The sequence below is a fragment of the Jaculus jaculus genome, chromosome 2 (assembly GCF_020740685.1).
Source record: "Jaculus jaculus isolate mJacJac1 chromosome 2, mJacJac1.mat.Y.cur, whole genome shotgun sequence".
Classification (NCBI taxonomy): domain Eukaryota; kingdom Metazoa; phylum Chordata; class Mammalia; order Rodentia; family Dipodidae; genus Jaculus; species Jaculus jaculus.
In genome coordinates this window covers 213,159,933-213,182,536 of record NC_059103.1, presented here as the reverse complement: position 1 = coordinate 213,182,536, position 22,604 = coordinate 213,159,933, and the positions used below count along the sequence as shown (strand labels likewise).

General features: G+C 42.0%; 1 protein-coding gene and 2 pseudogenes across 2 annotated transcripts in view; all 3 read right to left on the bottom strand.

The window, feature by feature from the left end:
• Positions 1-22,604, bottom strand: part of Arhgap39 (Rho GTPase activating protein 39) — a 138,611-nt gene that overhangs the window by 58,650 nt on the left and 57,357 nt on the right. For both annotated transcript variants that reach the window (XM_045142705.1, XM_045142706.1), the window contains exon 2: positions 3,272-3,438. In XM_045142705.1, coding sequence (XP_044998640.1) covers positions 3,272-3,372 — 101 coding nt within the window. In that variant the 5' untranslated portion in view covers positions 3,373-3,438. The remainder of the gene's footprint in view (positions 1-3,271; positions 3,439-22,604) is intronic.
• LOC101613796 lies at positions 7,000-8,672 on the bottom strand (annotated as a pseudogene).
• LOC101614094 lies at positions 8,871-9,970 on the bottom strand (annotated as a pseudogene).

The window sequence follows — 22,604 nt, the reverse complement described above, 5'->3', positions numbered from 1 at the left end:
GCTTTGAACCTGCCTGGTCTAGACCTTTCATCTCAACCCCCAACACAAAGTGTGTGTGTGGATCCCATGGTTGGAAGTTAAGTATGATGATGCCAGACCTCTGTGGTCCATCTTTTCATTCTCCCCTTCAGCTCAGCACTGCAAGGAGGGGCCAGGGCTTCAAGGACTCCAGCCTGTAATCTCTTACCTAAGGATCCCTGTACCTGAACCAACTAGGTTTTCACACTTGTCAGTGGACTCTGGGACAGATTTAACCAGGGAGGCCCCAGTGGTATTCTGAGTCTTTGTACCATCCTTCTGAACAATGCATCCTATGCTGCTTAAAAATTATAATGGCCCTGACCCTGTTCTCTGTCCAGAACCATCCTTGGCTCTGCTGACATCCTGAGTATGGGGTACTACCCTCTTCTACCTCAAGAGTCCTCCCAGGATTTCCCCTTCACATGTCTTCCAGCCTGTCCTTCCCATAAGAATGTGTGGATGGTGCTGGTTCCAGAAATCCAGAGCTCATGCAGCAGTCCCAACTCCCCTCTTGCCTCATGACTGAACTGGGGCCACCTTGGAGCTTTCTTTATAGACTCATGACTTTAGGGGCGGGGGACTTATCCTAAGACATTCAAGCCAGAGAGTGTATTTCCTTCAACTTGGGTATTAGCCACAAAGCTAAGGTTGATGTAGATACCTAAGGCTTGTGCTAAGCTTGTCACAGGAAGCTTGCACTGGCTTACCCACAAGCTGAACAATGCCATGCTGAAAGTGCCATAGAAAAGGGCCATAACAACAGGGGAGGAACAAGGCAGACTAACAATCTGCCTCAAGGACAGTATATGTCTGACCTGACGAGGCCACTGCCCTGACGAGACCATGCTAAGAAAAGACCACAATTAGCATGCCACTCACCTTCACAAGGATGGGTACCCAATAAAACCAAAACCAGGCATATAAAAGCTAAGAGCTAATCAAAAAACAGAACAGGACTGGAAAGATGGCTTAGCAGTTTAGGTGCTTGCCTGCGAAGCCTAAGAACCCATGTTCAACTCTTCAGATACCACATAAGCCAGACACACAAAGGTGAGGCAAGTGTAAGGTTGCACATGCCTACTAAGTGGTGTAAGCTTCTGGCATTCGATTGCAGTGGCTGAGGCCCTAGCACACTGATTCTCTCTCTGTCTCTCTGTTGCTCTCTCTAAAATAAATGTAAATTTAGAAAGTTAAAAAAAAGAAGAACAGAAAGCGAAGAACCACAGCATAGACCTACAGACACCTGTAGCAAGGGTGAACATGTGCTAGCTCTGTGAGAATTGTGGTGGTTAGGGATGTGTACAGGGAAAGAGATGTATAGAGGATTAACTAGAATGGCTAATTTAAGAACAAATCACTAAGCCAGGTATGGTGGCACACACCTTTAATACCAGCACTTGCAAGGCAGAGGGAAGAGAATCACTGTGAGTTCGAGGCCAGCCTGAGACTACATAATGAATTCCATGTCAGCCTGGGCTAGAGAGAGGCACAATCTTGAAAAACAAGCAAACAAAAAAAAAATCACTAAAGTGGTTGGGCATGGTGGTGTACACCTGTGGTTTCTGACTGTGCCAGAAAGAGTGCTTAGCCCAGAACTCAAGGCCAATCTGGGAAATGTGGTGAAACCATCAGCAAAACCTAAATACAAATAAAAAGTAAATCACTGAAATGAACATGCTATGTGGGTTTAAGAGCAAATTCACACAATAGAAAGAACTGACTCAGACTTTGAACACTTTCGTCAGCACTCTTCCACTTCACAGATGAGAACTCTGAGGCCCCTCGTGGGGAAGAAACTCACCCATGACACCACACGGCGAGAGGCTGCAAGGCCGGAACTGGAGTAGCCACCGTAGCCTTTAGGAAGTGCCCCGTTCATTGTGGCATAGCCCCCCCATCATCAGCCACTCAGAACGAGAAAGCTGGGCAGGGGGGATGTCCCAGTGGCAGAGTGCTTGCCTAGCATGTGTGAAGCCTGGCTTCCAAACAAACAACAACAAAACCCAAAGGAGGGTTGTTTGCCATGATGTGGTCATGTTGCATGGATTGGAGAAACTGCAAACCTGTGGGTGGCGGGTGGGGATGTCTGTATTTTAAAAACTTTGATAATGGAAAAAAAAAAAGAACTGACTCAGAGCAAGCTGGTCAGAGAAAATGACATCAATAAGGAGAAAGGATAGGTGGACAGCCAGGGACAGATATATCAGTCAGAGCATCCTGAAGAGGAGGGGAAATGGTAAACATAAATACATTTAAGATAGAGGTTGAGCCGGGTGTGGTAGTACACACCTTTAATCCCAGCACTCAGGAGGCAGAGGTAGGAGGATTGCCAAGAGTTCGAGGACACCCTGAGACTACATAGTGAATTCCAGGTCAGCCTGGGCTAGAGTGAGACCCTACCTCAAAAACCAAAAAGTAAAAACAAAAACAAAAAATAGGCGGGTTGAACTTTCCAGATGATTAAAGAAATATCACAATCTCCAAGTACACACCATCTCAGGGTCAACAGAGCTTTTCATGGCCAGGGAACGATGGAACTTGAGAAAACACAATCCAATAAAGTGTGTTTTCAGTTAACTGTTGTAAAAAGATGAAAGTTGATGTAAAAAGGTTGTGGAACTTGAACTGAGAAAGAAGATCAAAACCATGTGCCAACATCAGATCTGTTCACAATGAATGATATGTCCTGGTTATGTAAGTCACCTAACACACATTTAAGCATTAAAGATTAAGGCAGAACATGTGAACCTTCTTACTCTTGTAATTTTCCTCAAGTATAGAATTATTTCTGGTTGTAAAGTTGAAGGTTCCTGATGTTCTCCTCTGGTCTCTGCATGTGCACACATAGAACAGACACACCTGCACACACATGTGCATGTGCTATACACACATACTCTATACTTACACAAGAGTTGAAAATTAGAAAAATAAAACTATGGCTACCTGTATTCATTCATATGAGTTACTGCACAGAAGGGCCCTAGAAATTGGGCTCAGCTCAAGAATTCCTATATTTAGGCCAGATTTCAATGCCCCTGAGGCAGATGCATTGGCCTTTAGCAAGTTGGGCATCAACACTGCAGTGAGGATGTGGAACTTAGAGACAGAAGCTCTGTGAGGAGGATAGAGACGAGAAGCCGCATGCAGGGCTGCACCGAGAGCACGCAGCTATACTGCCTTCTCTGCGAAGGGTCGCCCCTCCCGTTTTCCTGGTACCTGGACAACTCGTTTGGAAATGGTGCCTCCTCACCTGGTGTTCGACCCTGGAATCCTGGGCTCCTGCCCATCGACATGGTGGCTTCTGCATTCGTAATCCTGTGTCTGGGACATTGCCATCCGCTTCCTGCGCATTGAAGTGGACAGTTGTCAGATGATCATTAGGTTGTCGTCTCCAGCATCAGATAGGAAGAGGCCACACTAGGAAGAGGAGAAGGGGCTAAGCACTGACGGAAAACACAGGTATCAGAGTGATGGTCCAGACTACCAACACAGAAGCATAGCCCAGCTCCTCTCACTGTCAGGCAACTGACCAAAATGAGGAGCAACTCTCATGCTCAGGAGCTCCTCAGGCCGCCCGAGCCGTGGGGTATTCTTTCTGTCCAGGCACTCCTCTGCAGCATGAGGACCTGCTGGTCATACTGCTGGAGTTCCATGTGGACCAGGGTAGGCACATATGAGCCCGAGGGACTACTTCTGCCTCCTGAGTGCTGGGATTAAACAAATACACCACCATGCATGGCTTTATGCACATTTTATTTTCCAGGTCAAGTCTTGCTGTAGCCCAGGCATACCTTAATTTACTTTGTAGTAGTCTCAGGCTGCCCTCTGCCTCCTCAATGCTGGGATTAAATGCATATGCCACCACACCCAGCTAAGTGCACTATTTTTATTTTTTTACTTTTGTTTATTTTTAATTTTTTTTTCTGTTACAGTTTCTTTTTTGGGGGGGTTGGGTGTGTATTGATTTTTTTAATTTTTTATTAGCATTTTCCATGATTATAAAAAAATCCCATGGCAATTCCCTCCCCCCCCTCACACTTTCCCCTTTGAAATTCCATTCTCCATCATATTACCTCCCCATCACAATCATTATTTTTATTTATTTATTTGAAAGCGACGGGCAGAGAGAGAGAGAGAAAGAGGCAGATAGAGAGAAAGAACAGGCATGCCAGGGCCTCTGGCCACTGCCAACGAGATCCAGACGCGTGTGCCCCCTTGTGCATCTGGCTAATGTGGGTCCTGGAGAATCGAGCCTCGAACTGAGGTCCTTAGGCTTCACAGGCAAGTGCTTAACTACTGAGCCATCTCTCCAGACCCACTATTTTTATTTTTAAAATACTTTGAGAAAGAGGCAAATAGAGAGAGAGTGGGCATAACAGAGTCTTTAGCCACTGCAAACTGCAGATGCATGCACCACCTTGTACACTGAGCTGATATAGGTACTGGGGAATCGAACCTGGCTTTGTAGGCAAGTGCCTTAACTGCTAAGCCATCTCTCCAGCCTTATTTTTTATTTCTCAAAGTGAAGTCTCACTCTAGCTCAGGCTGACCCAGAATTCACTATGTAGTCTCAGAATGTCTTTGAACTCCCAAGTACTAGGATTAAAGAAGGCATGCACCACCATGTCCAGCTTATTTTTTTATTGTTTAAAAAATATTTTTATTTACCTTTTTAAATTTTCTTATTTGAAATCAGAGAGAAAAGAGAGCCAGAGAGATAGAATGGGCAAGCCAGGGCCTTCAGCCTCTCTAAACGAACTTCAGCTGCATGTGCTGCTTTGTGTACCTGGGTTCACCTGAGTACTGGTAAATCAAACCTGGGCCAGCATGCTTTTCAATTTTCCTTTTTTTTTTTTAAATTTTTATTTATTTATTTGAGAGTGACAGACACAGAGAGAAAGACAGATAGAGGGAGAGAGAGAGAATGGGCGCGCCAGGGCTTCCAGCCTCTGCAAACGAACACCAGACGCATGCGCCCTTGTGCATCTGGCTAACATGGGACCTGGGGAGCCGAGCCTCGAACCAGGGTCCTTAGGCTTCACAGGCAAGCGCTTAACCGCTAAGCCATCTCTCCAGCCCCAATTTTCCTTTTGAGGTAGGATCATGCTATGCAGCTCTGGAGGTTCTTGAATTCAAGGCAATCTTCATGCCTATTCTGCCCAAATGCTGACATTATAAGCATATGCAACAAAACCTGGTGACTATAACAGTTTATTTTTTTATTTTTTCTCCAGCTGATTGTTTGCTTTCTTCTACCAGTCCTTTGTAATTTTCAGTGGGTCTCATATTTAGTTAAATATTCCCCTAAGCCTTTTTTTTTTTTTAATCTTTAGATAGTGTCTCACATGTTGTCCAAATAATCCTCCTGTCTATGTCTCCTGAGTAGCTGAGATAACACCATATCTAACATCTGCTTTTACTTACTGTTTTCAGTACTATGGATTGAGCCTTTGCCTTTACATGTAAGGTAAGGTAGGCACAAAGACCTACATTCCAGTTCTCATCCTTTTTTTCCCTGGGGGGTGGGTTTCAAGGTAGGGTCTCACTCTAGTCTCAGTGTGGCCTCAAACTCACAGGGATCCTTCTACTTCTGCCTCTAGAATACTAGGATTAAAGGCATGCACCACTCTGCCCAGCAGTTATCTTTTTGATGGTATCAAAAAACAATTTCACAGAGCATCCAGAGCCCACCTAGGCAGGCAGAAGCGGCTCCAGCAGCAGTGGTACCAGGTTCACGGGGCCACAGCTGCAAGGCTCAGCTTGAGCCGCAGAAAAAGCCAGGTGAGGGGATTTTACACTCACAATGGAGCTCTTCACAAACTCAAGAAACATGAAGGTAGAACCACAGTGACCAACAGAAGACCAGATCATGAGGTAGAGTATCATGTGGACCAGCGGGAGAACCAGAGCCACCGTCCACAACCTCCCTCCCCCTCTGCCAGTGCAAGCACTGGCAAGCACCAGAGACCTAGGGAAGGAAGCTCATAGCACCCAGCACCGGCGACCAGAGTAGCGAACAGGCCACCTACTTGAACCCACAGCGCACCAAAGAGGGACCCAAGAAGGAGTGCAGCATAACAGACGAAAATCATCCCAAAATGTAACTGGGATTACACCAGGCCAGTATATAGGTATATAGGCCTGAACTGCAAGTGCTAATTGCACCTTCCATATCAGGATAAATTATATGTTAAATCTGATGGATGAAAGGATTTGCCATTCCTAAATAAACTGTATTTTGGGCTTGTTATTTGTTGCTTCCTGATTTATAGTGGCTTTGCTTCCTCTTCTGTTGTTCATCAGGGAAGGGTCTCACTTGGTCACAGGCTGACTTGGAACCCTCAGCAGACCAGAAACCGTACCCTCCTACTTGACAGGAGTAAGGTGTGGGGTAGTGGGGCAGCACACACCCTGAGGGATCGAGACTTTGTTAGAGGGCCTGGTTGTCATGCTACCTACTCTTGCATAAAGACTCTGTGCTGTTCTTCTTCTTCTTCTTCTTCTTCTTCTTCTTCTTTTTTGGTTTTTCAAGGTAGGGTCTCACTCTAGCCCAGGCTGACCTAGAATTCACTCTGCATTCTCAGGGTGGCCTCGAACTCATAGCGATCCTTCTACCTCTGCCTCCGCAGTGCTGGGATTGAAGGCGTGCGCCACCATGCCCGGGTCCTTTTTTTTTTTTTTTTAACTCTATAAAACCATCCATTTTATTACAGAACACATCATCTTAATGAGAATAAAAAGCTTTTGTAAGCACATACTGCCAATACATTTTTAAAGTCCTAAAATTAAACGAGTAGACAAGTTCAGACAAGAGATCATAAATTACTTTGGCCAAAAATAATTTTTTTTAAATCTGGCTCAACATTCTGCTCATACGTTTCTACATATACTATGTATATGGTGAGTGTCTGTCTGTGTGCGTATATAGAGAGCTTTGTTTAAGGGGAATGGAGTATGATCTAGCCCACTTTCCCACAGTTACGTAGGAACTACAATGTTCTTTGCTAGCAAAACAAGAAGTGTGAGGTCTGCATTTCCACCAACACAATGCACAGCCCCAGCAGCCTCCTGTAAAGTAAAGCCAGCATGGAGGATCCGGTCAAGATCCGTGGCAGAATAGGGGGACTCGGAGATGGCTGGCTGGCAGGAGGTTCTAGTTCAAGAAATGGCTTGCAGCTTCCGGACAGGCATTTTCTCTGGTTTCAGGGTTATCTGTGACTGGATTCTGGATGCCTTCGCCCAAGTCTTTAGCCAGTATGGCAGAGTCTGACTTCACTTGCTCAGAAGTCTGCTCGTGTGCACCCTCCACACCTGCTACAGGTTTGGGTGGAACTTCTGCACCAATGTTGCAGTGTAAGTGACGAGATGATTCAGCTGAGGCCATGCTGGCGGGACAGCTCACACTTGCTGACTCCCCCACTTCAGGCACACCTTTGTCAGCTGACGGGAGCCGTCATCCAGACCCCCGACGCTAGCATAGTCTACACCTTCCCCACTAGTGCAAGGCGCAGTGTTTGCACTTCCTGTCGTCACTGTTGCAGATGTGGCCTGGTGGCAGACTTGCAAGCACTGGTCACTGTAGGCACCTGATTTGAGTGACACCTGACTTCCTCAGGTAGATTTTCTGGAGCTGGTTTACAACTAATGACCAAAAGTCATGAAGCTCTTTAAAGGCTGCTGTTACAGATGAACAAGGCTCTTCAGCTGACTCCACAGAGGGCTAGCCACTGCCACAGAGACTGAAAGATGGGGAGGAACCTTCGTATTCTCTATTTGTTCCAGACATTTCAACATTATTTTCTGAGGGTTGTAAATCCTGAGTAGAGATGGAATTACTCAAACTTTCGAACAAGGGGTTAGACTTCGATGTTACCACTTCCACGGAGGGACTGTCTGAAGCAGCAACATACTTGCCATTCTGACGGCCAGCAGAATTCTGCGCAGCAACCAGGGACTGCTCCACTCTGCCTACTTCCACGAGCGTTTCTGAGGCACCCGAGGGCAGAACCCTTTCCTCTGTGCCAGAAAGGTGGGCATTCTTTAGCAGCCCATCCCCTGCCTGCAGCTTTCAAACTGCGGACACTGTCTTGGTCCTGGTGACTTTCTTCATGAAGTTCAAGGTCCCCCATGTTGCACTGATGTCCTCGGGCATGTGGAGCTTTCTGCTGTACACACTCACACGGTTCACTCCCCGGCTCTGTGTGCTGCTCAACCCGCTCACTTGACTTGGGTTCTGTTTTCATCCACAAACACCTGTGGCCACACATCCTACTAGTTGTGACAGACAGACTAGCTTCTGGTCCCCTACGGAGATTCAAGCTGAGGCCCGGGCGCGTCTCGCAGTAGACCGCTCCAGTTGATCTGCAGCACACGCTTCTTGGGATGAGTGTCTTTATTTTTAGGGTTTATCTGGAATTCTCTGGAAGCCTTCACAGCTGTAGGTTCAATGCGGTCTGGGTCACTGGGCTTGATGGGACAGACTGAAGCAGACACAGAGTGAGCAACACTCATAGGACTAGCAATCTCAGGACTCTATCCCAAGAATGGGCTGGAGGGTTAGCTCCATCTGAAGTTCCCAGTGAGGTAGATTCTTTACCACTGTTCTCTGGTCTGGGCCCATTCCAGCTACAGTGCACACACACTACATGCATCATAGCTTCTAATGCTCTCATTAAATGTTGGTTCTTGATCTATTGATATGTTTGGGTTTTTTCTTCTTTTTTGTTCCCTTGTCAGAAAGGGTCTCATGTATCCCAGGCTGGCCTTCAACTTGCTTTGTTGCTGAGGATGACCTTGAATTTCTGATACTTCTGCCTCTACCACCTGAGTGCTGTGTCCTCTGCTGACTTTTAAATGGCTTCTGCTAATTCTTGGTCTGCAATCTCTTCTGGCCGCATATTTTCACGTCCAGACCCATATGCCAAACGGGCACACTCTGGCAGCTCTCCCTCAGGAAGGATGGTGGTCTGTGAGCCTGTGGTGCCCATCACTAGTACATTTTTTTATGCCATTTCAGCATGCTCACTCCCAGGAGCATGTCCATGGGCTGCTCCTCAAGAACAGAGGAGCATGCCAAAAACTCTCCTTCAATCTGCACCTGAGTTAGATGCACTCTGCCAAAATCTTCTGTGTGCCCACTCCCTTGGCTATCCCAGCCCAACGGTGGTCCAGCAGACTCATGATATTACACCTTTCTGCACAAGCCTGGCTCATAATAGTCATCTGGGCATCTGAGTCAACAAAGGCTTTCAAAGGATGTCCATTCCCTTTGCAGTTAATATAAGGCATCACTACTTGGTTAAAGCTTTCTGGAGCCTCTTCCATAGCTATGGTCATATTTTCCTCAATGCTCTATTGCCTTATATCTTCTACTATCTTTGCCTGAGCTTTGAGATCAAAGGGGTCAGCAGAATGGAGACAGATTCTAACTCGTTCCTCTGGGCCAGTCCTGCCCCTGCTCCACCAGTACCCTAGAAAAATTTTCGAGATCTCCACTGAGCAAATCTTCATCCAGGGGCAGCTTACGCTCCTTCAGCAAGGACAGCTCGCGCGGGTTGGCCAGCAGCATGTCTTGAAGCAGGGTCGGGATGTCCAAGCTCTGAGGAGACGAGTGAGGCTGCTGGGCTCCCAGGATTTGACGTGCCAAGCACACCTAAGCTACTGAAGTCTATCCAGGGCAAGTTTGAGTACAGCAATGGAGGGCAAGCGTCTGCATTCTCCTTTTGTCATGAAATCAAAACATGCCATCTTTCAAGTCAAAGGAAGCAAGAGATCTGTGGTTGTCTGTGAACTGTCTTTCAGCATACAAAATCTGGCTGTTGGTGGAGGGGATACTGGACTCGAGCTCACATAGCACTTGGAAGTTGTACAGCCCAAAGTTGGCATTGACCTGGAGGGAAAAGGTCACCTCAGAGAGGTCCCTCCGCACACAGTACATGGTGAGCAACATGGCCCTGGGACCCAGCCAGTGGGGCTCAGCCAGGCATGGGTGTGGAGCAGAGGGGGAGGCACAGACGGTGGTGGTGGGGACTGGGCCTGGGCAGCTGGTGCTGCGGACAGACTGTGTGGGCTGCATTTTCACTCCTTCCCTCCCTCACACTCACACACCCTCAGTGACTCACTCCCTTCCCCCTCCCGCCCGCCCTCACCAAGCCAGCACCTCTGCCTACACCCGCCTGCTACTCCCATCTGCCTTTGCTGACTCCCATCTGCCTTTACCGGCCTGCCTCCCACACCACTACTGCCAAGTGCGCCAGCCCCCCCCAGCAAGGCACCAGCCATAAAGTTCTCCTGGCTGCCTTTGCAATGCCTGTGCTGTTTTTCATTTAATGAATAAATTGTTTAGTTAAATTCTAGAATCTGCCTGAATTGTGTTTCGCTCAGCCTACTTGAATACTCTCATAGCAGGCAAACTCAACACCTAGGGTAACTTTTGTAGATACTCTGAGAGTCTTAAGAGCCACACCTAGCACTTTAAGCTACTGCCCTGAAGATACATAACATCAGAGAGACTGATACAGCTAATAATACTGCAGCTAACTAGTAAATCCAAGCATTAAATTAATCCAAGATGCAAAAATATATAAATTATAACACATGAAACACCAAAAATCAAGACAATATAAAATCCACCAAAAAGTATTAATGCATCAGAAATGACCTCCAGTGAGGTTAGAGGAAATGCCTGGGAGAGATTTCAAAAGAATGACTATATATATGCTCAAAGAAGTCAAAGAGCAAATCAAAGGAATGAAAGAGGAAGTCAAAGGAATCAAAGATGACAAAGAATATCAATTTAATGAAATAAAGAGGTCAATACTAGACATAAATAAGAAAATAGAAATAATAAAGAAAAACCAGTCAAAATTACTAGCAATGAAGAACACAGTCAATGAAATAAAAAACTCTTGTAGAAAATCTCACCAGTAGAATGGATGAAGGAGAGGACAGAATATCTAAACTAGAAGACCACGTGGCATATCTAATACAGTCCAATAAAGACAAACACAAACTAATAGGAAAGTATGAATGGGAATTTCAAGGTATTCGGGACATTATGAAAAGATCAAACATAAGAATTTAGAGTACACTACAAGAAGAAGAATTTCACTCCAAAGGCATAGTAGGTGTTTTCAACAAAATCATAGAAGAAAACTTCCCCCAAATTGGGAAAGAGGTGCCAATGCAGATACAGGAAGCCTTTAGAACACCAAACAGACAAAACCTGTAAAGAACCTCTCCTCAACACATTATAATTAAACTACCAAACATACAAACAAAGAAAATATATTGAAAGCAGTTATAGAGAAAAATCAAGCTACCTACAAAGGCAAGCCCATCAGGATTATAGCAGATTACTCAACACGAACTTTAAAAGACAGAAGGGCTTGGAGTGATGTATTGCAAGTTCTAAAAGATAACAACTGTCAACCAAGGTTACTTTATCCTGAAAAGCTATCCATTCAAACAGACAAAGAAATAAGGACATTCCACAACAAAAGCAGGCTAAAGGAATAATTGAAGACAATACTAGCTGTACAGAAAATAATTGAAAGAATCCCCCCTGCTGAAGAGAAAGAAAACCACACATATAAGGAACCTGGAAAAAACAAACCATACTCAAATACTACTTAATATAAGAAAGCAAAGGTAAAACCAGACGAACTACAAAAAAAGTAGCAAAAATAACTATGTACCTATCAATAACATCTCTCAATATCAACAGCCTAAATGCATCAACCCAAAGACATAGGTTTGCAGACTGGATAAAATCAGGATCCCTCAATCTGTTGCCTCCAAGAAACTCACCTTTCTACAAAGGATGGACACTATCTTAGGATGAAAGATTGGAAAACGGTGTTTGAAGCAAATGGGCCTAGAAAATAAGCAGGGGTTGCTATTCTAATATTTGACAAGGTAGACTTCAGTCCAACTTTAGTTAGGAAAGATAAGGAAGGTCACTTTATATTGATTAAAGGCATACTCCATTAGGAGGACATTACAATCCTAAAGATATATGCACCTAACATGGGGACTCCCAAGTTCATCAAACAAACTCTATTTAAAACTAAGGTCACAGATAACCCCAAACACAGTAGTGGTGGGTGACTTCAACACCCCAATCTTATCAATTGACAGGTCATCCCAGGAAAAAATAAAGAGAGGCATCTGGATAAATGAGGTCATAGAACAAATGGACCTAACAGATATATACATGACATTTCATCCAAATGTTGCAGAATACACATTCTTCTCAGCAGCACATGGAACATTCTCTAAAATAGGCCATATATTAGGACACAAAGCAAATCTTAACAAATATAGGAAAACTGAAATAGTTCCTTGCATTCTATCTGACCACAATGGAATCAAACTACAAATTAACAGCAAAAAAAGTTATAGAGCATACACAAAAACATGGAAATTAAACAACAGGCTACTACATGATGAATGAGTCAATGAAGAAATCAAGAAGGAAATCAAAATATTCATATAGTCAAGTGATAATGAGAACACAACATACCAAAACCTTTGGGACACAATGAGTGAAGTCCTAAGAGGTAAATTTATAGCTTTAAGTACCTATATAAAGAAATTAGAAAAGTCACAAGTAAACGACCTAATACTTCACCTTAAAGCCGTGGAAAAAGAAGAACAAGGCAAACAGAAAATGGGAAGAAATAATAAAAGATGACGGCAGAAATTAATGAAACAGAAACCAAAAAACAGGATTCAAAGGATCAAGGAAACAAAGAGTTGGTTCTATGAAAGGGTAAACAAGATTGACAAACCCTTAGGAAATATGACTAAAAGAAAGAGAGAAGAGACACAAATTAATAAGATGGGAGATGAAAAAGGCAACATCACAACAGATACCAAAGGAATTAAAAAATAATAGGGTTACACTATAAAAACATACTCCACTAAGTATGAAAATCTGAAAGAAATAGATGATTTCCTTGATTTATATGACCTACCTAAATTATATCAAGATGAGACTAATTACCTACATAGACCTACAACAAGTATGGCGATACAAGCAATAATCAAAAATCTGCAACTAAAAAAGCCCAGGCCCAGATGGATTAACTGATGAATTTTACCAGACCTTCAAGGAAGAACTAACACCGTTGCTTCTTAAGCTTTTCAATAGAAAAAATAGAAAAAGAAAAATAGAAAAAGCTTTTCCATAGAAAAAAATAGAAAAAGAAGGAATCCTACCAAACTCCTTCTATGAAACCAGCATCACCCTGATACCAAAACCAGGCAAATATAGAACAAAAAAAGAAAATTACAGACCAATCTCCTTCATGAACATAGATGAAAAATTCTCAACAAAATACTGGCAAACAGAATACAAGAATATATCAAAGAGATCATTCACCCTGACCAAGTAGGCTTTATCCCAGAGATGCAGGGATGGTTCAACATATGCAAATCGATAAATGTAATACAGTATATAAATGGACTGAAAAACAAATATCACATGATCATCTCATTAGACATAGACAAAGCATTTGACAAAAATCCAACATCCCTTCATGATAAAAGTCCTACAGACACTGGGAATAGAAGGAACATATCTCAATATAATAAAGGTTATTTATGACAAGCTTACAGCCAACATATTACTAAATGGGGAAAAACTTGAAGGTTTTTCGCTAAAATCAGGAACAAGACAAGGGTGTCCACTGTCCTCAATTTCATCTAATATAGTACTGGAAGCCTCAGCCATAGCAATAAGGCAAGAGACACACATAAAAGGTATACAAATTGGAAAGGAAGAGACCAAGTTATTATTTGCAGATGACATGATTCGATCCATAAAGGACCCTAAAGACTCTACCAGCAAACTGTTAGAGCTAATAAACACCTACAGCCATATAGAAGGATGCAAAATAAATACACAGAAATCAGTAGCCTTCCTATATGCTAACAACAGACATACAGAGGATGAAATCAGAGAATCACTCCCATTCACAAATGCATCAAAGAAAATAAAGTACCTTGGAATAAACCTAACCAAGGAAATAAAAGATCTCTACAGTGAAAACTTTAAAACATTCGAGCGAGAAATTGCAAAAGACACTAGGAAATACAAAAGCATCCCTCGTTCCTACATCGGAAGAATCAATATTGTGAAAATAGCAATCTTACCAAAATCAGTCTACACATTTAATGCAATCCCCATCAAAATTCCAACGCAATTCTTCATGGAAATAGAATAAACAATCAAAAATTCTTCTGGAATCACAGAAAATCTCAAATATCTAAAACAATACTAAGCAACAAAAGTAAGGCTGGTGGTATCACCATACCTGATTTTAACCTATACTACAGAGCCATAGTAACAAAAACTGCATGGTACTGGCACAAAAGCAGACATGTAGATCAATGGAACAGAATAGAGGACCCAGATGTAAGTCCAGGAAGCTATAGACACCTTATATTTGATAAAAATGCCCAAAATACTCATTGGAGAAAGGACAGTCTCTTCAGTAAATGGTGCTGGGAAAACTGGATATGTATCTGTGGAAGGATGAAAATAGATTCTTCTCTCTCTCCAAGCACAAGAATTAAGTCCAAATGGATTAAAGACCTTAACATCAGACCTAAAACTCTGAAACCGCTAGAGGAAAAAGTAGGGGTAACCCTTCAACATATTGGTTTTGGCAAGGACTTTCTGAGTAAAACCTTAATTGCTCAGGCAATAAAACTATAGATTTCCTCATGAAATTACCAAGGTTACGTATGGCAAAGGACACTGTGAATAAAGCAAAGAGACAACCTACAGAATGGGAAAAAAATCTTTGCCAGCTATACATCTGATAGAGGATTAATATCTAGGATATAAAAAGAACTCAAAAAATTAAATAATAAGTAATCAAATAACCAACTAAATATGGGCTATGGAACTAAATAGAGAGTTCTAAAAAGAAATACAATGGCATATAAGCATCAAAAAAAAATCATCAGGGAAATGCAGATTAAAACTACATTGAGATTCCGTCTCACTCCTGTCAGATTGGCTACCATCATAAAAACAAATGACGATAAATGCTGGCAAGGATGTGAAAAGAGAGAAACCCTTCTGCACTGTTGGTGGGAATGCAATCTGGTCCAGCCATTGTGGAAATCAGTGTGGATGTTCCTATGACAGCTAAAAATTGATCTTCCATATAACCCAGCTATAACACTCCTAGGCATATATCCTAAGGACTCGTCTTACTACCTTACAGATACTTGCTCAACCATGTTTATTGCTGCTCAATTCACAACAGCTGGGAAATGGAACCAGCCTAGATGTCCCTCAACTGACGAGGGGTTAATGAAGTTATGGCACATTTAAAAAATGGAGTTCTACTCAGAGGTAAAGAAAAATGAAGTTCTGAAATTTGCAGGAAAATGGGTGGATCAGGAAAGGATTATACTAAGTGAGGTAACCCAGACCAAGAAAGCCAAGCATCCCATGTTCTCTCTCATATGTGGATCCTAGCTACAGATGATTGGACTTCTGTGTGAGTAGGAAGAAAACTCAGTAGCAAAGGCCAGTAAGCTAGAAAAGACATATATAGGGAAGAAAATGGAAGGGAGGGGGGTACTTAATAGGATGGTATTATATATATGTAAATAGAAGAATAGATTAATGGGGTGAAGAGTCCCAAAGTGAGGTCAGGGGAGGAGACTGAGTATAGGAAAGGTGGAGGGAGGGCTAATCAAAATCTAAGAGGATACAAATAAATCATATGGAAACCTAATTTTTGGACAAAGGAACACTCAGAAGCCATAGATTGTTGCTGGAAAATATTCAGTTCCAGGAATGGGATACCTTCCAGTGAGTTGTTGGCCAGAGAGGTCCCTAATACCCCCAAAACATTACAGGCCATTGCTGAGGCCCTTGGTTTCCACCAGGAATAGATGGTAAGACCCTATTGCTGAAGACTCTACATACTTGGGCTGCAAGGTCACTGAGAAACCCTGCTGGAGCTGAGCTGAAAACCTCTTCCATATAGACCAGCTGATAGAAAGCTGGAAGAAGCCATTCTGCACGCAGTTCAACGGAAGAAAGAGAAATCACCAGTGAAGATATTCAACAGTGGACACTGAAAGCCTTATATTTGGCCTGCCACGCAAAATGAGCCAACGGATGCAATAGTGGCATACATGTCATGGTGGAAACCAACTGCCCTCTAATTTGACTGGAGGCCTGCTCCATGGGAGAAAATACATCCCTGCTACTGAAAACTTCAAACAGGGGTAGTCATGAGCCCCTAGGGGTGTAATGTCTGCTGCTGTCTGGCGAAATGTATGTACTAATCTTATCAAACTGCCTGGTAAGCACTTCTCTTAATGTTCATACCCATATATTAATGCTACTCTCACTTTTGGTGGAGAATCTTCTCTTTTCAGATGGCAGTGACATTGGGATGACTCAGAAGGCATCATGGTACTGGAAAGAAGGGACAGGATTGCTCAATACTGCAATATCTCTATCACAGCTTCCAAGGCTCGTGGTCTAAAGTGGAAGATGTGATGGAAAGAATATAAGAGCGTAAGAAAGTGTAGGACTCCTTACACCATGCTCCCCCCGACACAAAATGGCCTGGATATCCATGACCTCACCGTGCCTAACACTACCTACACAAGACCATCATAAGAGGACGAAAAGATCATGACATCGAAATAAAAGAGAGACTGATTAAGATGGGGAGAGGATATGATGGAGAGTGGAGTTTCAAAGGGTAAACTGGGGGAGGGAGGGTATTACCATGGGATCTTTTTTATAATCATGGAAGTTGTTAATAAAAATTGGAAAAAAAAATTAGAGAGTTCTCAAGTGAAGGACCTGATGCTTCACCTTAAAGCCTTGAAAAAAGAAAAACAAAGCAAACCAAAAATCAGTAGACAGGAATATATAATAAAGATAGGGGCAGAAAGAGAAACCAAAAAAAAAAAAAAAATACAAAGAATCAACGAAACAAAGAGTTTGTTCTTTGAAAGGATAAACAGGATTGATAAATGATATGACAAGCCTAAAGCTAACATATTACAAAATGGGGTGGAACTGGGAGGTTTTCCACTAAACTCAGGAATAAGGCAAGGGTGTCCACTGTCCCCACTTTTATTTAATATAACAAATCTGACCAAAGAAAGAGAGAAGAGAAACAAATTAATAAAATTAGAGATGAAAAACACACCATCACAACATATACCTGAGAAATTCAAAAAATCACAGGGACTTAGTATAAGAAAATATACTCCACTAAGTTTGAAAATCTAAAAGAAATGATTTCCTTGATTGACATGACCTACCTAAATTAAATCAAGAAGAGATTAACCACTTAAATAGGCCTATAGCAAGTATGTAGATCAAAGCAGTTATCAAATATCTCCAACTAAAAAAAGTCCAGGCCCAGATTCATTCACTGCTGACTTTTACCAGGCCTTCAGGGAAGAACTAACACCATTGTTTCTTAAACTTTTCCATAAAATAGAAAAAGAAGGAATCCAGCCAAACTCCTTCTTCAAGGCCAGCATTACCCTGGTACCAAAACCAGGCAAAGATAGAACAAAAAAAGAACATTACAGACCAATCTCCCTCATGAACATAGATGCAAAAATTCTCAACAAAATATTGGCAAACAGAATACAAGAATATATCAGAAAGATCATTCACCCCGACCAAGTAGGCTTTATCCCAAAGATGCAGGGATGGTTCAACATACACAAATCTATAAATGTAATACATTATATAAATGGACTAAAGGACAAAAATCACATGATCATCTCATTAGATACAGAGAAAGCATTTGACAAAATCCAAATCCCTTCATAATAAACGTCCTACAAAGACTGGGAATAGAAGGAACACATCTCAACATAACAAAGGGTATTTGTGACAAGCCTACAGCCAACATATTACTAAGTAGGGAAAAACTAGGAGATTTTCCACTAAAATGAAGAACAAGACAAAGGTGTCTACTGCCCCCACTTTTATTTAATATAGCACTGGAAGTCTTAGCCATAGCAATAAGGCAAGAGACACACATAAAAGGTATACAAATTGGAAAGGAAGAGATCAAGTTATCTATTTGCAGATGACATGATTGGATACATAAAGGACCCTAAAGACTACCAGCAAACTGTTACAGCTGATAAAAACCTATAGCCATGTAGCAGGATAAAAAACACACAGAAATCAGTAGCCTTCCTATATGCTAACAACAAACATACAGAGGATGAAATCAGAGAATCATTCTCATTCACAATTACATAAAAAAATAATAAAGTACCTTGGAATAAACCTAACTAGGGAAGTGAAGGATATCTACAATGGAAACTTAAAACACTCAAGTGAGAAGTTGCAGAAGACACTAGGAAATAGAAAGATATCCCTTATTCTTGGATCAGATGTATCAATATTGTAAAAATGGCAATCTTACCAAAAACAATCATTACATTTAATGCAATCCCCATTAAAATTCTAGTGGCATTCTTCACAGAAATAGAAAAAACAATCAAAAATTCATTTGGAATCACAAAAAATCTCAAATATCTAAAACAATTTTGAGCAACAAAAATAAGGCTGGTGGTATCACCATACATGATTTTAACGTATACTATAGAGCCACAGTAACAAGAACAGCATAGTACTGGCAAAAAAAGCAGAAATGTACATCAATGGAACAGAATAGAGGAGGCAAATATAAGTCCAGGTAGCTATAGTCACCTGATCTTCGACAAAAATGCCAAAAATACTCACTGGAGAAAAGACAGCCTCTTCAGCAAATGGTGCTGGAAAAATTATGTATCTATAGAAGGATGAACGTATATCCTTCTCTCTCTCCATGCACAAGAATTAAGTCCAAATGGATTAAAGACCTTAACATCAGACCTGAAACCCTGAAACTACTAGAGGAATAAGTAGGGGAAACCCTTCAACATATTGGTCTTGGCAAAGACTTTCTGAATATAAACCCAATTGCTCAGGCAATAAAACCACAGATTAATCACTGAGACCTCATGAAATTACAAAGATTTTGTATGTCAAAGGACACTGTGAATAAAGCAAAGAGACAACCTACAGAATGGGAAAAAATCTTTGCCAGCTATACATCTGATAGAGGGTTAATATCTAGGATATACAAAGAACTCAAAAAATTAAATAATAAGAAATCAAACAAGCCAACTTAAAAATGGGCTATGGTTGGGCTGGAGAGATGGCTTAGCGGTTAAGCGCTTGCCTGTAAAGCCCAAGGACCCCAGTTCAAGGCTCGATTTCCCCAGGACCCACGTTAACCAGATGCACAAGGGGGCGCACGCGTCTAGAGTTTGTTTGCAGTGGCTGGAAGCCCTGGTACGCCCATTCTCTCTCTCACTCTCTATCTGCCTCTTTCTCTCTCTGTCACTCTCAAATAAATAAATTAAAATAACCAAAAATTTTTTTTAAATAGGCTATGGAACTAAATAGAGAGTTTTCAAAAGAAGAAATATGGATGGCATATAAGCAACTAAAAAAATGCTCTACATCCCCAGTCATCAGGGAAATGCAGATTAAAACTACGTTGAGATTCCATCTCACTCCTTTAAGATTGGCTACCATCATGAAAACAAATGACCATAAATGCTGGTAAGCATGTGGAAAAAGAGAAATCCTTTTACACTGTTGGTGGGAATGCAATCTGGTCCAGCCATTGTGGAAATCAGTGTGGAAGTTCCTGAGACAGCTAAAAATAGATCTACCATATGACCCAGCTATAGCACTCCTAGGCATACATCCTAAGGACTCGTCTCACTACCTTAGAGATACTTGCTCAGCCATGTTTATTGCTGCTCTATTCACAATAGCTGGGAAATGGAACCAGCCTAAATGTCCCTCAACTGGTGAGTGGATAATGAAGATGTTGCACATTTACAAAATGGAGTTCTTTTCGACTCAGCGGTAAAGAAAAATGTAGGAATGAAATTTGCAGGAAAATGGATGGATCTGGAAAGGATTACACTAAGTGAGGTAACCCAGACCCAGAAAGCCAAACATTATATGTTCTCTCTCATATGCGGATCCTAACCACAGATGATTAGACTTCTGTGTGAGTAGGAAGAAAACTCAGTGGCAAAGGCCAGTAAACTAGAGATATAAAGGGAAGAGAAAGGAAGGGAGGGGGTACTTAATAGGATAGTATTATATATATGTAAGTAGAAGAATAGATTAATGGGGTGAAAAGACCCAAATGAGGTCAGGGAAAGAGACTGAGTAAAGGAAAGGTAGAGGGAGGGCTAAATAAAATCTAAGAGGATATAAATAAATCATATGGAAACCTACTTTTTTGGACAATGGAACACTCAGGATCCATAGATTGTTACTGAAAAATTTTCAGTTCTAGGGATGGGATAGCTTCTAGTGAGTTGTTGTTCACAGGGTCCCAGAGGCTCCCAAAACATTACAGGCCATTGCTGAGGCCCTTGGTTTTCCACCAGGAATAGATGGTAAGACCCTAATGCTGAAGACTCCACATATTTGGGCTGCAAGGCCACTGAGAAATCCCGCTGGAACTAAGCTTATAACCTCCTCCATGAAGACCAGCTGACAGAAAGCTGGAAGAAGCCATTCTACATGCCATTCAAGGGGAGAGAAAGAAATCACCAGTGAAGATACTCAAAAGTGGACATTGCAAACCTTGTATTTGCCAGCCAGGCCCAATGAGCCAACCAGTGCAATAGTGGCACATCTGTCATGGTGGAAACCAACTGCCCTCTAATTTGACTGGAGGCCTGCTCCATGGGAGAAAATACATCCCTGCTACTGAAAACTTCAAACAGGGGTAGTCATGAGCCCTAGGGGTGTAACACCTGATGGTGTCTGTCTAAATGTATATACTATTCTCATCAAACTGCCAGTAAGCACTTCTCTTAATGTTCATACCCATATATTAATGCTATTCTCAGTTTTGGTTGAGAACCCTCCCTTTTCATATGGCAGTAACCTTGGGATGACTCAGAAGGCATCATGGTGCAGGAAAGAAGTGACTGGAGTGCTCAGTACTGTAATATCTCTGTCACACCTTCCAAGGCTCAAGGTCTAATGTGGAAGAGGTGGCCAAAAGAATGTAAGAGCCCAAGGAAGGGTAGGACTCCTTACAACGTGATGCTTCAGACAGAAAATGGCCTGGATATCCATGACCTCACAGGGCCTGACACTACCTACAGAAGACCATCATAATGTGAGGCAAAGAATAAGACATCAAAATAAAAGAGGGACTGACTGAGAGGAGGGGATATGATTGCAGAATGGAGTTTCAAAGGGGAAAGTGAGGCATGGGAGGGCATTACCATGGGATATTGCTTATAATCATGGATGTTGTTAATAAAAAAGTAAACACTAAAAACAAAAAACAAACAACAATGACGACAAAAAAAAAAAACAAAACAAAACCACAATTTTAGCCAGGCGTGGTGGTGCATTGCTCTGAGTTGAAGGCCAACCTGAGACTACATGGCGAATTCCAGGTCAGCTTGGGCCAGAGCGAGACTCTTCCTTGAAAAACCCAAAATGGGGAAAAAAATTTCACAGTTTACATCTATTTGTCTGTGAGCACAGACAGCTGTACTTCTTCCTATTCTACTCCTTTCCACTTCTTTTTCTTGCTTTATTGCAGTGGCAAGCCTTCTGAATCATGCTAATAAACTACAGGCATCCTCGGCCTGTTTCTATCCTTTGTGGAAAGCATTTATCCTCCTGTCTGCTGGGCACAGTGGTGCATACCTGCAACCCTAGCACCTGGGAGGTGGACGCAGGAGATCATGAGTTCTAGGCCAGCCCGACTCTAACTCATGAGAAAAAAAAATACCAGCTATAGCTTTCTCCTAAAAGCCATGTGTTGAGTTAAGCAGGTAGATTGTGTACAATAATTTTACTTTATCTACCAAATCAAGATTGTTTCTCTATTAATTATTGTTAATTGTTCAATTTTATCAATTAAGTAATGTTAAAATTAACCATACATTCCTTGGACAAACCTAAATTGGTCATGAAAAACTATTCCTTTTATATATTCTTAGATTTAATTGGCTAAAATTTTGTTAAGAATTCTTGCATCTGTGTTTATGTAGGAAAATATCTTATTATGTCTGTCTGGCTTTTGTGTTGGAGCAACATGGGCACAATAAAATGAGTCCCTCTCATTAATATTTTTGGTGAATATATAAAGGACTATTATTTCTTCAGGGAATATAGCATGGGAACTGGAGAGATGGCTTAGCAGTTAAGGCCCTTACCTGCAAAGCCTGAGGATTCAGGTTTGATTCCCCAGTACCCACACAAGCCAGATGCACAGTTTAGTGGCACATGCATCTGGATTTCATTTGCAGTGGCTGGAGGCTATCTGCCTCTCTCTCAAATATTTTTTTTTTTTTTTTGAGGTAGGGTTTCACTCTAGCTCAGGCTGACCTGGAATTCACTATGGTGGCCTTGAACTCACAATGATCCTCTTACCTCTGCCTTCCGAGTGCTGGGATTAAAGGCTGTGCCACCACACCCAGCTTCAAATAAATAAATACATTTTAAAAAAGAGAGACTGGCAGGG